The sequence below is a fragment of the Odontesthes bonariensis genome, chromosome 2, assembly GCF_027942865.1.
Source record: "Odontesthes bonariensis isolate fOdoBon6 chromosome 2, fOdoBon6.hap1, whole genome shotgun sequence".
Taxonomy (NCBI): Eukaryota; Metazoa; Chordata; class Actinopteri; order Atheriniformes; family Atherinopsidae; genus Odontesthes; species Odontesthes bonariensis.
In genome coordinates, this window is record NC_134507.1 from 27,343,377 (window position 1) to 27,358,961 (window position 15,585).

The following is a 15,585-nucleotide window of genomic DNA, read 5'->3' on the forward strand; positions in this document are numbered from 1 at the left end:
CAAAGATCTACTGTTGGTAACAGCATAATGTGCCAATATTTAGTCCAAACTCGTCCAAATCCGCAAACCTGACTGAATCTGGAGCCATTACTGGACACGACTGGATCGGCCCCGTTAACCCGACCCACCTGCTGCAGCATCCCAAGTGTAACAGAATACATTTTACAGTCCATGCCAGTCGTGTATTTGCAATATTTGATTGAATTTATTTATTTTTATTTATTTATTTTTTTAAATCTGAACATGTCTCATGTAACTTCGGTGGAAAAAAAGTCACATTTTAGCATGTGCATCCACTGTTTGGCACAAGGTGAAATAAGTCATCTAAAAGTCAGAGGATTTTACCTTTTAGTTGTCAATTGATGATGACAAATATGAGTAATGGGCATTTCAAGGTACTCTGATTCAACCCTATGATCAGTATCTACGTTGATCCACAGCCTTCATCGTGAGGGAAAGAAAATCATCCCTGGATGGACGGTGAGACCTCACAGACCACCTTGCTGCTCCATTATCGGACAACCTTGATGGCAGGTTTCCTGCCACAATTTTTCCAGCAGATGATGAGATTGCCTTTCTTTTTTTGTTTAGTTTTTGCCTAGATGTACACATCTTCAAATATGCAAGATTTTTTTTTTTGGGGGGGGGGTGACACTTTCGCTGTGTGACGTACGTACGTCAGAGAGATGTAGAAAAAAAAAAAAAAAAGGGGGGGGGGTAAATCTGCCGGGGACACAAATTTTTCCACGACACCTGTCGCGGGTACAGCTTGACATCTAAATTGACATAATATTATTTATGGTTTAACATGGAGCTGTCAACGTTTACAAACCATTTTAATTTCAATTTTCAAAGCAGAAGCTAGAAATAAAGCTGTGATGGTTTGGTCGGATGACAGATTTCTGTTAGCAAAGATTATACGAAGTTTCTACGATGCTGTCAACGTATATTTCTACAAAAATGTGTATTTACATCGGTCTGTTTACTGTTGATAGAAAGTTGCGGTGAAAATTCGTAGGCAAAGTGGAACTAAACATGTCAGACAGGGTCGTGTCAGATATCGGGTGTTTCACTGCCCGTTGTCCGATAATGGGTGCATGTGAATTGCATTTACCTGTAATGGGAAAGAGGCGCTCTTGTTGCCCACGTATCCCCGGACCACATGACTCTGTATGGACAGAACGCGGCATTCCATGGCGGCTCCCGGTCAGCCGAGGAGAGATGCAGATAATCCGTTGTTCAAAGAGAACCACGTCTACACATACCAACACGAGGAACAGTTTTAAAAACAACAACACGCCGCCGCCGGTTAGTCAGAAGCAACGTTAGTTAGCCTACTAGCTAACCAACTGAGTGTCACACGAAGATGTGAGTGAGAGCGCGTGAGGGGCGGTTGTAGAGATGTGCAGCGCGAACGTGTTTCTGATGGAAGGAGGGAGGGAGAGCGCGTGCGGAGTCACAGAAACAGCGGGGAAACGTTTAAACTACGACCGTCAACGATTTTGTTTGTCGTTTGCGTTCATTCTGAGTTAAAATGCAGGGTAGGAGGGGAAACTGTGTCACGTGCTGACGAGACAACCGAAAGGTCGCGTGCAGCAAGGACAAAATATACACACACGCACACGCACGCCGGTATTACGTACAGGCAATCAGCGTGACCGCCTAAACTGAATGACGTCACTACAGGGCTGCGAACGCATCCCAATCAACACAGCTGGATTTGAATGAATGTGAATGAAGTTTCTATTCATTTTTGTTTTATTTCTTCTTTTTATAAAGCCGAATTAGTCTGGATAATATTTTATATTAATGTATTATTCAAATATGGATAAAAATAAGCCATAAATTAAAAAATACATAGGAGGTAGTTTGCAGTGCTCTTTTTTCTGGTGTGATTCTGTGTTGTGACTCACCATTTTAATGACAAGAGTCGTGACTGAGGGGGATTTGACTTTGCAAAGACTGCCTCTGTCACCACACAGCACAGCCAGCAGCGATGGAGAGATATGGAGCACATGTAGAGACATCTACAGCTCACAAATGCAAGTAAGAAAGGGAGGTCAGCGCCTGAGGGAGGATGTGAGGAGAGGAGATAAATGGAGCCAAATGGGGAGATGTTTTACCGACAGCTTCACCTGTTGTTTAATGAGGCATCAACTGCTGAATGTGATGCTATAATTGCATCTCAGACACAAACACACGTTAAACATCAGAAAAAAAACAGACTTTCTCCTTTCAAAATACTGCTTTGATAAAACAGAATTCCTGATTCCTGGCATGTTATAAACAAACACCCAGGGATGCATGTGTCCATAAAACTAAAATGAGGAGGTAATGGAGTAGGAAGTCAGAGGAGAGGATCATTTGGAATCCTGGTCCATTTTGACCTCTGAAAAGAAAACAGCACAAAGGTTTGTTTCAATACGTTTTAGTCAGTATTTGCTACGGAGCCCCAACACCACGAGTTAAAAATACAATCCATAAGCTCCATATGGAATCGGATTATAAGTATTATCCAGGCATGGTTTATGAAGTCCTATTTGAATGTAGCCATAGAAAAATTTCCTTTAAATTCCTACTAAGAAATGCTGCAAGTTCATTAGTCAGATTCTTTATGTTACCATGGAGATAACTCCATCATATGCCTCTTAAACCGTTTTTTAATAATATACAAAGCCACGTTTTTTAGGTCAGTGCCATTTGCTACAAAATCAGATGATATAACACAATGCAGAATTCTTGATCCACCTCTCATTTCTTTATATTTTGCTTCCAATTCTCCAGACTTTCTTCTAATTGTTCAGGCTTTCTGATGGAAAAGGAAAGTTTCTCTTTGGATAAAGCAGAGGAACAAGCAGCCTGTTACAAAGACACATTATTTCATCCATTTATTTAAATGCATAATAAGAAAATATTCACTTACTCAATTCAACTGAAATCAAATCAAAATAAAATCCCAATACCAATAATTCTCTATATTAGAATATAATAGAATAGAAAAATACTTTATTCATCCCCCAATGGGGGAAATTCAAATTAGTCAAGTAGCTCAAAAAATTATTCATATTTACAATGATTGTATATTAACAACAACAACAAAAATACCAATTCTAATAAAAATACTACTACTAACTAATAATAATAATAATAAATGACTAAATAAAAAAAAAATAAAAAAATCAATCAATCAATTTGAGAAGAACTCGGCAGTCACTGTTAAAAAGCCTTATTAGTATAACAATTCAATAAATGATCTGCAAAATAAACCCCCAAACAATGATACAGAAGGCTGTAGTCTTGGTCCAACTGAATTTTATTCTGAACATTGAAAGACAACAACATACATAATCTTCTACAGTGATAATTAACAGCAGGCTGTCTTTATCGCCCCCGCAGCGCTCATATATTAACTCTCAGATAACAGCAGTATTTTTACACAACCTGGAAGGTGGACAGTAAGAACGGGCTAAAACTGGATTGAGTTAGTTTCAGTACAATGTGGTGGGAAGGAGAGGGGGGTGGTGGGGAGCCGTACATCATCATTATCATCGGTTTCAGTCTGAGAAAACACTAACATTCGTTCGCACCTTCCTACACACGCTCAAGCTGCTGATTGGACAGTGGCTGGTCACTAAAGTAACTGTTATCTCTGTGACAATTAAGAGCATTACTTTAACCGTGGCGTTAAATTAAAATAACTAACTACACTAACTAACTGGCGAAGTAGCTAGCTAACTAACACATCTACAACCTTGGCTGTTATTATTTGTCCATCTGGCTAACGCAGCCGCCATTTTGAATACTCAGGTCGGTAGGAAGATTTTACACTGCCTGCAAACTAACTCCTGAGTTTGTGGTTTAAAGTTGGAAAAGAAAGTTAAAGATATGTTTAAAGGTGTTGTGGCTAACATGAGCGAAGTAGTTTCTGAGAAAGAAGGTTAATCCCCACCATGCAGTGTGTTAGCATGTTCACGTGAAGGCACAGGAAATACGCACATTTAATGTTTTACTTTTCCAAACACTCCCATCTTTTAACAAGTTAAACAAAAACACTAAAGGAATCTGTTAAATAACGTCACAAGCTATGAGCCTTTAAGCTTTCCTCGCCCAGCTTTGATATGGCTATATGTAGCTCAGCTAGCAGTTTTCATGCTAACTTTGAGCACTAATTTCACATTACTGCGAACGTTTTAACCGTTATGCCCATATTAAGTTGTAAAATGATAAAAGATCAAACTGGTGTTGTTATTCTGTTTTTAAACAGCAAATAAATTAATGATAAACACTTTAATTGCCAAAGAAAACGGAGTAAAATTGTCATTTAGCTCAGGTGTTTGCTGCCGCTCTTGCTGTTTTGGAGTAAACTGCCAAATATAAACCACTTTAAATTGCTTTTAAAGTAGCTAACAGGTATAATAATCTTTTTTGACTGACTGAACTGTGGCTGTGCTGGAGAATAAAGTTGACTTTCAAGCTTTATAGCAATAAATTGCTATATCTGCCAACAGTGTTCCTGGTAATATTTAAAGAAATAAGGGGTGTCTTAGTACTTTTACACAGTACTGTGAGCAAGCTGATGAGCAAATGATTCAGGTTTCTGGCGTACAGGGGATGGGGGGAGGGCACTTTGTGTTTCCCGAAATCAGATAGACAGACAGAAGATAATTGTCTGTTAGATGGTAATAGATGATGAATTAAAAGCTGCATTTCAGATAATGTGTTCTGCCTGTTTAGATCCTCACACTGCATAGAAAACAGCCCCCTGAACAGAAAGCACAAAGCTTCGTGCTTTGCCGTATTTTATTTATATTCATATGAAGATATCTTTTCACAGAAATAAAGGAGCTGAGATCTGCATATAAAAACGTCAGAAACTACTCCCGGTGGACTAACTGTTGGTTTTGTTTGTAACAAAAACGTATCCTTTAAATTATTGTTTCGTCTTCCAGGCAAACGTTCCCACTCTGATTACTCAAAATGGCCGCTGTGTGATATAAATCAGTTAAAATCGTGTCCTTCTCTGCTCCAATATCAGCGACGGTGTCCGTTTAAAAGTGCCAAGAGTTCTGGCCCACAGTAAGATCATTTTTTTGTAAATGTTAAAGTGTGGAAATGGTCTAAAAGACATCTTTGAGAGCCCCACTCCAGAGCCTGGCCCCCCCGATTCATTTAATTCTCTGCATAGTGACGGCTTAACGCAGCAGCAACATTACGTCAGAGTTCAGACGTGTGACAGGAATCATCTAAAAATTACCACCACCATGTATGCCCAGCTTAAGAGAAATAATAAATTAAGACATTCTTCTTCACAGTACCTTGATTTAATTCAGCTGTCGTACCTGTCGCTTCAGCCACGTTATTATCAATAAAGTTTATTCATTATTTTTCTCGCTGCATGTGAAAGAGATGCCTCGACGTAACTTTATTTTGCTTGTGAATCAAACACACTGGACACTTGTCATATAAACTGGGTTAAAATCTTTCTATAGTTTATAGCTTATTAGCATCGTTAGCATTTGTTACTGAACCTGTACATATTTAGCACGTTCTGGGATTATGTGGCAAGAGTTCAGTGGACGTGAAAACAGACAAAAAAAGGTCTAAATGTCGAGGTCCCGTTTCGTGCTGCAGCTCAGAGCTGAAAGCCTGAAGAGTTGGTCCTAAGACTCTGAGAGACTCGTAAGACTTAAAGTAGAAAATAAAAAAGAAACGTGGACTGAACCGTACCTTTAAATAGTCTGTCCAACTTTACACTCATTCACACGCACAGTCGTACTCACATGGGGGGGGTGGGACAAAAAAAAGGAGGGCTGGGATTGTCACTGGAGTGTCTGTGGAGAGGAAAACAATAACGACCCGTCTGATCTCCGAAACTGGACTGAAAACACATCTGGACCACACTGAAGGAGGACGTGAGCAGACTGGACTGGACTGGATTGTTCATGCTGAGCTACATAACCCTGCTTCTACTGGAGAAAAGTCTAAACATCAAAGCACCACTTCATTAAAAGGCAAAATAATTAAACCTGCAAAACTGATGTGCAGAAGAGGGATGAATACAGCTTGATCTCTTTCATAATGCAAACTGAAAGCCAGGTGTTAGCAGTGTGTGAAAGGAGTGTTATGGTTATGGATTCATAGATTACTCTCCAAAGACTTAAACCAAGCCAAGAGCTGAGCAGCTGGGATGTGAAAGCAAAAACTACCCAGTTGAATGTCATGAAACTGGGCGGCGAGTTGGGGCAAAATCACCAAAAGAAGCCCCGACATTTTGGTGCAGTTTGGGATCTCTTTTGTTAAAACCCAGGTGATTTTTGTGAGTTCTCTTCTTACCAATTCATTTAGGAGGAGAATCTGCATTAATACTGATAAGATTGATCTACTTTAGGCCAACGGAACCACATTTGTCTTCAGCTAATGCACGCTGATGCAAGAATTTGATTTTGAAAACGATGGAGCCCCACAGAGTTAATGTGCTTTTAGATGCCGGAGTCAACCTCAAAGACCGACAGCACCAGACAGCGAACTGCGATACGTTCTGATCATTTGTTACATCAATAAAAGTACTGACCTCCTCTGGGGGCTCTATACGAAACGTATGCTGTTCATAACCAACCTCCCAAACTACAAACAGCATGTTCACCTCAGACCAGTCCAGCCTCCCAGTCCAGTCTGACCCAGCCCAGCTGCAGGGTCCAGACCTCATCTCTCAGTTCCTTCTCCAGCCCGGCCAGGATTCATGGTTCTTCAAACAGCTGGAGGTCCAGTCTGACCACAATCTCCCCAGTGGGCACCTCGTGGAGCAGCAGCCTCTTTGTGATTGGTCCTTTCGAGCCCTGGTCCTTCTTTATTTCAGCCAACCGGATCTCCGTCCTGCCAAGGAAGTCTGCGGAGAAGAGACGAGTGGGATAAAAATGGAAACCAGAGCCCTCTATCCCCTCGGGAGAACAGGCGATGAGACAAAAGGATGTTTCAAAGCAGCATGAGAGGACTACAGACCGTCAGGTGAGAACTGGTCTCGTTCAAACACAGTGATACAGAGGACGTCCTGTTCAAGGTCCTTAATAAAAAACTGGCAATTGGAATTCCACTTCGGATTCAACGTGTCCTGAAAAGACAGAATATAACAAACCGAATGACCTGATGCACATACTGAGGACAAATTTAAATCATTTATATTTCTGTTGGACGCACACCCATTGGACTGTAGTGAACTTAAAGTCTTTTTCTCTACTAAGTTGTGATTAAATGTAGCTTATTGCATTAAAACAAGGGCTGTGTTCGAAATCGCATACTTCTCCTACTTCTTCTACTACTCATTCTAACCTTTTGAGTTCGTAAGCGAGTTTGAGTATGCGAGAAGTTCCCGGATGCATACTAGATTCTTCGAAATGTTGGGTATGCATCATGAGGTTACTACTCATACTCAAACTACCCAAGATGCAACGTAACGTGACGTCGCAGATCATCATTTCCTGTCAAAACAGCAGTTTCAAGCTAACTACAACGAGGGTAGGTTTACTTCCTGTTTTCAAAATAAAAGCACCAATTGTATCGTAATGGCTTTCCCTATGATAAAAGGCAACGGGTATTTTATTTTGGGAAAATAACCGGAAGTGCGTTGCTCACTGCGGCTAGCTTTAGTAGCGCCAAATTCATGGGAACAAAATTGTAAATAGCCGGTATTTTGTCAGATTTTCAGCACGTTGGGGATCTAAACGACTACTTTCTCGCCTGAAAATGTTTGAAATGTTGCTAAAGTTTACAGAGTTTAGAGCTTAAGCGAAATCAGCTTCAGGCCGGCTGATTTCGGCTCGGGCAGGAGCGAAAGGCATTGTGGGTAAACGCTCTGCATTCTGTCTGATCGATGAGTATGCAGTATGGTAGTATGTAGTATGTAGTATGCGGTTTCGAACACAACCAAGGTCTAAACTAAATGTATCTTTAAGTCATTTCCACTGCCTGATAGAAGCAGAAACCAAAAAGCTGTCAGTGGTGCGATGATGATTCCCCCGATCGGAACTAAAGAAGGAGTCAAAGACCAAAACTCAGCTTCATACAGGGTGAGGAAGGCCAAACCGGTGGTGCACACAAGCATCTGGAAACAGTGTTTGACCCCCAACTTTAGCTCGATCAGTTAAAACACCGAGACGATTCCCAGGTGAGGAAGCTGAATTCTTTTGGCGTTTTCAGAAATACTTTGTATAGTTTTTAAATCAGGTTTTTATTGACAGTCTCTTTACATTTTCAAGTATATGCTGGTTTAAAGGACTTGTGTTCATGTTGAAGGATACAAGAGGCTCAATCTGTCTGTTTTCTCTCCAGAGAGTTAGGTTTGATGGTAAATACATAGAGCAGGTGTTTTCTTTAGGTTTGTGGTTTTAATTCTGATGTCGTTATCGCCTGATTATTTGCTCAAGGCCATGTGAGGCGACTCGTGGGTGTCAGACGCTGATCTGTTGTCACGGTCGTGTTGTTTCTGTCGCTGTTAGGCTGAAGCTTTCTGAAATCTGATCAGTCTATCTGATATAACCCAAATTTACTCAGATTTCAGTTCTTCTCGCTTATGAAACACAAATGTTGTTGCCTGTGAGTGACATGCAGCTCTCAGCTGCATTAAAACGTACAAAAATGTCGCTAACAATCAGGGAAAAGGTCATTTTTCAGTCCTCCAGTGATTATTTCCTTCCAAAAAACAACTTTTTGAGTTAGTTAGTTAGTTAGTTTTGATTTAGTCATTTATTATCATTATTATTATTATTATTAGTTAGTAGTAGTATTTTTATTAGAATTGGTATTATTATTGTTGTTGTTAATATACAATCATTGTAAATATTAATATTTTTTTTTGAGCTACTTGACTAATTTGAATTTCCCCCATTGAGGGATGAATAAAGTATTTTTCTATTCTATTCTATTCTATACGCAATGACATATTTTCCTGCTGTTGTAAAAACAATCTAACATCCAGTTAAAGGCTGAAATGGACTTTCAGACTGTTTATATAGTTTTAGGTGAATAAAATGGATGTTACACCCTTCAAACTTAAAAATGTTAATTAAAAAAAAAAAACAGCTTCACATATCTGGAAAGAAGAACTTTGACTTCTCAACATTTCGCTCTTTGAAGTCTTTTTCCAGGTTAAAACTTTAATGAATGTTTCCCAATAATCTGAAGCACTGAACATAAACCATAAATGCAGTAAGTGTTATCGTACCTGTAATGTTTTCGTGATATGGCACTGGGAACCCATGGTCACCTCACAATATGGGTTACTTTTCCCTGGAGATTAGACAGATTAGAGTTATGCTGCTAATAAGACAGCGATGAAGGAGAACCACAGGATGAAAGTGGCTAAATACAGAATTAAAGGCTCGTTTAGGTACCGTGGGAGCGACAGGGTTTGAGTTCAATCCCCTCCACGATGTTGACCATCAGCCGGCCGATGCCCGTCGCCCTCTGAGAACGCACTGAGACAGAGAGACAAGTCAGCAGCTGTTGGTGAATATCACCAAACCAGCCTGAGTGAGCGGAAGTGAGAGTGACAGATACCGAGATACGCCTTCTCACGCTTCTTCTTCTCCGTCTCAATGAAAAGCTCCGAAGCCGCCTTAATTTTCTGAACCCACGCCGTCCTGCACCAACACAAACACGCAGAGAAAACTGGGATTTAAAGCAGATTATCTGATTAATCTCCCCGTTTCTTCCTGTTTGATGCAGCAACACACTGTAGACTCATGTTTCCCATTGTGTTCTGTGTTAATGGCCCTGAGGATCACATACGGTTGGATTCACATTAATTAGATATTTCCATTTCTACGTGCACGTTTGAACAGTCTACAGCTACTCTAACTGTAACAGGGTTAGCTATTAATAGCTAGCTATTACTCTTATGATAATCAGCATTTTCAGCTGCATGGAAATAACCTGTGTGGATGTGTTCTTGTAAAAATTACAAACCCAGAAACACGTTCTGGACCAACATATTTAATTCCTACAGCAAAATGTTTCAAAAAGTTATCATCCCAAACCCCATGTGTGCTCTATTTGGATGCACCCCTGAAATCCGTGGCCTTAAAGGCAAAGCAGGGATAGTCATAGCATTTACTTCCCTGATTGCAAGATGGCTCATTCTTCTCTCCTGGAAGAAAGCCACTCCTCCCACCTTTCCAAAATGGATAAAAGATACAATGCACTTTCTTACACTAGAGAAAATCAGATATACCCTTAAAGGCTCCTTGCAAAATTTGAGAGGATTTGGACCCCCTTTCTAGAATATTACAAAAGTTTACAAACTCCGTTAAATGAGGATTAAGACACCAATACAGAAGTGAGAACGAAATCCCCCCCCCCCCCCTCCTTTCCCTCTTCAAACTATTCTTATTCACTTTATTTTATTTATTTATTTATTTTTAGTTATTTTATCTTTTAATTCATTTTACTTTATTCTATTTTACCCTTATTATCATTATTATTATTGTTATTACACATTTATTTATTTTATTTATCCTTTTTAAATATATACTGTATATGTATATTTCTTAAGATATCTGAATGTACTTTTTTATTACTTATTTTATTTCATTATTGTTATTGCTGTCTGTGTGTCTGTTCGATAATTCATTGTGAAAAATCAATAAAAATTGTTGAAACTAAAATTACAAACCCTGACTCCAGGGAGGTCAGGAAATGGTCTGAAAATGCAACAAAAAACTTAAATCTGTCATCTGTTAACTGCTTTGAATCCAACATTTTTTCTCAGTGGCTGTATTTATAGGAATATAAACAGCTTTGATGCAGCAGCACTCGGTAAAAGTTGTCCTGGAGTCATGTTTCCCATTTAGTTCCATTAGCTTCCTTTGAATGACGCTTTTTAAAGCTTTAGGGACTGAGGATGCTGATTGTTGCAGTTTTTCAAAGGAATCTGGGTCCATTCTTGCTGCTCAACAGTCCGTGGTTGCTGTTGTCTGATTCTCCTCTTCGTGATGCTCCGTACATGTTCAACAGGAGACAGATGTGGACAGATGTGGACTGTGTTAAAGGATAAGACCGGTTTTTTGACATTGGGCCCTTGATTTCACATTATAACATGATGTTCTACTCACCCCTGCTTGTTGTTGAACATTTGGAGCTGTTTCGAAGATATTCGGGAGGCGTCTGGCTGCTCTCTTGAGATATTTGGCCATGAAACGGTTTCCTATGGGCAAGCTCATACAGGCACAAACTATGCTGTTTATAATTTATTAATTACTCTACACTAGCACTGATAACGTGGAGGTGCGTCGCTTACTTAAAAAAATCCGGGTTATTGTAATTTTGATTTTTTTGTCGTAAAGTGGGTGTTACTGACGTCATCGTCGTGCTACTGCCACAGACAGCCCACAGACCTGCTGCCTATTTATTCATTCGGCTAAAATTCAAAATTAGTAACCCGGATTTTTTTAAGTAAGCGACGCACCTCCACGTTATCAGTGCTGGTGTAGAGTAATTAATAAATTATAAACAGCATAGTTTGTACCTGTATAAGCTTGCCCATAGGAAACCGTTTCATGGCCGAATATCTCAAGAGAGCAGCCAGACGCCTCGCGAATATCTTCGGAACAGCTCCAAATGACAAACAACAAGCAGGGGTGAGTAGAACATCATGCTATAATGTGAAATCAAGGGCCCAATGTCAAAAAACCGGTCTTATCCTTTAAGTTAAAAATGGTTCTCCTCCATAAAAAACAGCCGACCTATGAAAACCTACTGGCCTTTAAAGGGTAGAAAACCCTCAAACTCTCATTAATATTTGACATGATTATTTCAGGCTGAGGTAGTTTTATAAGTTGAGTCGTTTAAAGTGGAAAAAAGTCTGATTTTGTAACGTTTTTACAGCAGTTCTTGGGAAGCTGACAGTCAGGATATTAAAGGACCTCTGAAGGGTTGAAACTCATCATTCAGTCTTGTTTAAAGCACCTCAGTTAAACGAAGAGTTTAAACGTCTTCAGGTCTAAATCGGAGCTTCTTCTAACTCGTGAATATGCTCCAAATCATTAGATTTTCTCAGCTTCAGGATGGATAAACGACAGGTTGTATAAAAGCAACAGTTTCAGTATTTCAGGCGTGGGGTTTGGTGTGTTTTCCTGTTACCTTTCGTTGATGCTTTCAGCTCTGAGCGTGTACACTCTGTCGATGTGAGAGATGTGGAACAGAGGCTCGTCCCCTGAGGGGTCTGTTGGCAGCTTCACTAACACTTCGTTGAGGAAGATTGGCTGAAATTGAAGAAGTCTCAGTTAAATCAAGTCGAACGCGGGTTTCTCAGCGTCTCCTGAACACAGGGTGGGTTTAAAACATGTGCAAAGGAGCATGGAATGGTTGGCAGTTTTGAAACAAGTCATGGAAATGATATTGGAAAAAAGGCTAAAATAACAGATTTGAGTAAAAATGGCTGCGTGTCATCTCACCGTCTTGTACATGCGGTATTGCAGGTGTGTTTTTGAGGAGAAGACTTTGTCTGAACCCGACGAGCCCAGAGGTTTGGTCACCTGTGACAAGAAAAGTAAGTAAGATGAATGACTCATCGAATAAGTTCATTTTAATTTGTGCATAAAAAGAGTTGGTCTGTAACAAAAGGTTCATGTGATAAAACGAGCTTGTTCTTCCTTTATTTTATATATGACCGATGCTCTTCTTCTTTTCCAAGATGAGCATTCACGCCATCCACAGCTCATATATGAAGTAGGGCTGGGCGAGTTAACTCATTATTATCACGTTAACACATAAATATTTTATAGCGCATTAGCGCAGGTTTTATTATTTATTTTATTATTGTAAAACTCTGTTGCTCACCGGCCTTTTTTTTGTAAAAGAAAGTAATCGGCAGATCCACCAAACATGGAGAAGGGTACAGAACTTTTACTCGGCCATTTTCATTTTAAAGTTCTTCCAGACGGCGGAGTCGACAGAACCAAAGTCATCTGTAAACACTGCCAAGTTGAATTGTCTTCTCAGCGTAGTAGTTCCAGTCTAAAATATCACTTAAAGGTGGGGTATGAGATGTTTTCTGGAGCATTTTTTATCATATTGTCTGAGAACCTCCTCACGACCCCATTGCACCCACTAAAATAGAATGTTTGGAAAAATATATATATATTTTAGTCCATTGTAGAGGGTGTAGCAAGAGGAAATGTCTGACCTATAGAAGTAATGATGAGAGTTACTTCTATTGGATTCTGACATGCCAATCAACCGTCAGCCCCCCTCACCCCTCCGCGTTCACAGATTCGTGACTCGTTCATGTGATTTGAAGGCGTGGTTTCTAGGGGTGGGCTGAAGGGAGAGGCAAGGTTGTGTATTTTCAAAAATATAGCTTGCAGGAACCGTTTTTCCAAGATCTCAGACCCCACCTTTAAAGGCAAAACACACAACTGATAGCAGCAAGTCATTCAAGGAAGCAGACAGTGGAGCGAGGCTTCTACATAAAAACTACAGAAAGATGCTGATGTTAAAAGTGTGTTTGCACAACAAATGTTATGGCACTTTCATTCATATGGCAGCACATTTAAAATAAAACTAAATGCTAAAAGCTATACACTACTTTTGGATTCATTTTTGGATTTTGCGTAAATGTGATTAATCAGGGAAATCATGTGATTAATTAGATTAAACATTTTAATCATTGCCCAGCCCTAATATGAAGCAACCTTTAATAAACTCGCCTGGTTTGGTCTCCTTTCTAAGAAGCTCAAATACTAAATTTTTGGATCACAAGGAAATATTGAAGGAATGATCTATTTTCTTCCCTGAAAGGAAGCTCCTGTGTTTCCTCTGCCGAAGGAGACAATAAAGGAAGCTTTTTTTCTTTGAATTTAGAGAATCCGAGCAGCTCTCATCATGGCTGCCAGTTGGATACCTTTGGGTTCCCTTCCAGAGGAAAAAAAAAGAAAGACTCTTGGAGCGTGGCTCACCTGTGTCAGCAGCAGGAAGTCGTTGAACAGGAAGCCGTACAGCTCCTTGCTGCTCTTGGCTTTAAACAGCTTCCCGCTGTGCAAAAACTTCCTGGGGCCCAAACAGTTGGTGACGGAGTTAAAAACCAGTTGCTGTAGGACAGAGAGGGATCTTTTCTTTTTCAAATTTTCTTTATCAACCAACCAGGTCACAGTTTAGGCTGTAGCATGTCGAACAAGTGAAGAAGTTAACGTCCACAGTGACACGTTTGTGAGGGAAAATGATGGAACTCATGGCCGTTACTGTACCTCCGACAGGCCCTCACACTGAACGTGGGCCTGAATCCACTCCAGGCGGTCCGAGTTCTCCTTCTCCCTGACGCCCTCGTTCACCTGAAACACACAAACACACGCTGAACACCTTCCAGCCAACATCCATCTCCACTTTGAGTCATTACCGCCCCGTCGCCTTAAGAGTTATGTGTGTGTGTGTTCACCTGTGAGCACAGCTCCTCAGCCTTCTCCAGAGCAGCTTTCAGGTGGCTGTGGTCCGGATGAGACTCTGGAGTGTTTTCTATGATCTGATTGGACAGAAAAGCACAAGCAGGAGGCTCTCAGATGTGTCGAATGCTCTGCGACTCGTTAAGAGGGATGCGTGTGCGTGGAAAACATACGTTTTTGATGATGAGCGGGTACCGCGTGACTCTCTGCATGGGTTTGAGCAGGAAACTGGACAGAGGCATTCCCTTACATCGGGGGTCCATGGCTAACCTCTGACAGAAGCAGAAAAGCAGTCTTATCGGCACCTTTTTCTTATAAAATCAGCTTTTAATTTCCATTATTACACCCTTTTAGAACCTTAAAACTGGGATAAAGTTAAAGTTTAAGTTTTACACGTCTTCTTTACACCTGCACATCTGATTATATGGGGAGTTTGCACCAATATATCACATTACAACACAGAGAACTTGATTATTAATAGAGATTAGGTGTAATTGCTCTGGTAACTGCAGTAATTTTAATAAGAAGAAGATTGAAAAAGCTGTGTTTGTAAAGCACCTCTCATAAAAAAATCAGTTTTTTGTGCTCACAGACAGTTTTTATAGCTGCACACCTTGAGGAAGTCTTTGATCTCAGGGTTGTCGTCAGTCTTCTGTTGAATCAGCGTGGCTCCGTTCAGCTGACACGAACAGAATCTAAACAAAAGAGGAACGTAGAATTATTAAAAGACGCATCGTCGTATGGAAGAAAGGGAAGTGAGATGCGTCCTGACTGACTGGGTCGGCGTAAACAGATGAAAAGCACAACCTGATGTACGGCTGCATGTGAGGCAGCTGGTTGGTCAGGATGTCTCCGATCATCTTCACGGGCATCCGATCCCCCGACATCTTCTTCCTCACCCTCAGAGCCCTGCGGGGAAACACCGGGAGTATATTTATCTGTTTAACTCCTGAAACAGACGGCCTCACATCTGACTCTGGAACACTTTGGTATCCAGAGGAGTTCATGGTGGACTCAATGGCTGCATATTTTCCACTTGTGAATAATCTTATTCACTCCAGATAGTTTGGAAATGGCCTTATAACCCTTCTCAGTTTAATGGGCAGCAACAGCTGCTTCTCTAAGATCATTGCTGGTGTCTTTCCTCCTTGGCATA

At 40.4% G+C, this 15,585-nt stretch overlaps 2 protein-coding genes across 8 annotated transcripts in view; both read right to left on the reverse strand.

Moving 5' to 3' along the window:
- LOC142397437 (pyridoxal kinase-like) overlaps positions 1-1,532 on the reverse strand; it is a 35,612-nt gene extending 34,080 nt beyond the window's left edge. For 2 of the 3 annotated variants that reach the window (XR_012772709.1, XM_075480792.1), the window contains exon 1: positions 1,115-1,531. Coding sequence is in view for 2 of the 3 variants with exons in the window: in XM_075480792.1 (XP_075336907.1) it covers positions 1,115-1,195 (81 nt within the window). In the remaining variant the exon portion in view is untranslated. Of the gene's footprint in view, positions 1-1,114 lie in introns of all 3 variants that reach the window. The other variant, XM_075480805.1, reaches the window with a different exon arrangement.
- Positions 1,533-3,295: 1,763 nt separating this feature from the next.
- itsn1 (intersectin 1 (SH3 domain protein)) overlaps positions 3,296-15,585 on the reverse strand; it is a 63,116-nt gene continuing 50,826 nt past the window's right edge. For all 5 annotated transcript variants that reach the window (XM_075480825.1, XM_075480852.1, XM_075480844.1 and 2 more), the window contains 13 exons: positions 15,237-15,338; positions 15,043-15,124; positions 14,603-14,701; positions 14,426-14,509; positions 14,238-14,321; positions 13,950-14,081; positions 12,447-12,527; positions 12,133-12,254; positions 9,553-9,635; positions 9,387-9,470; positions 9,218-9,282; positions 7,000-7,108; positions 3,296-6,886 (listed from right to left, as the gene is read on the reverse strand). In XM_075480825.1, coding sequence (XP_075336940.1) covers positions 6,738-6,886; positions 7,000-7,108; positions 9,218-9,282; positions 9,387-9,470; positions 9,553-9,635; positions 12,133-12,254; positions 12,447-12,527; positions 13,950-14,081; positions 14,238-14,321; positions 14,426-14,509; positions 14,603-14,701; positions 15,043-15,124; positions 15,237-15,338 — 1,276 coding nt within the window. In that variant the 3' untranslated portion in view covers positions 3,296-6,737. The remainder of the gene's footprint in view (positions 6,887-6,999; positions 7,109-9,217; positions 9,283-9,386; positions 9,471-9,552; positions 9,636-12,132; positions 12,255-12,446; positions 12,528-13,949; positions 14,082-14,237; positions 14,322-14,425; positions 14,510-14,602; positions 14,702-15,042; positions 15,125-15,236; positions 15,339-15,585) is intronic.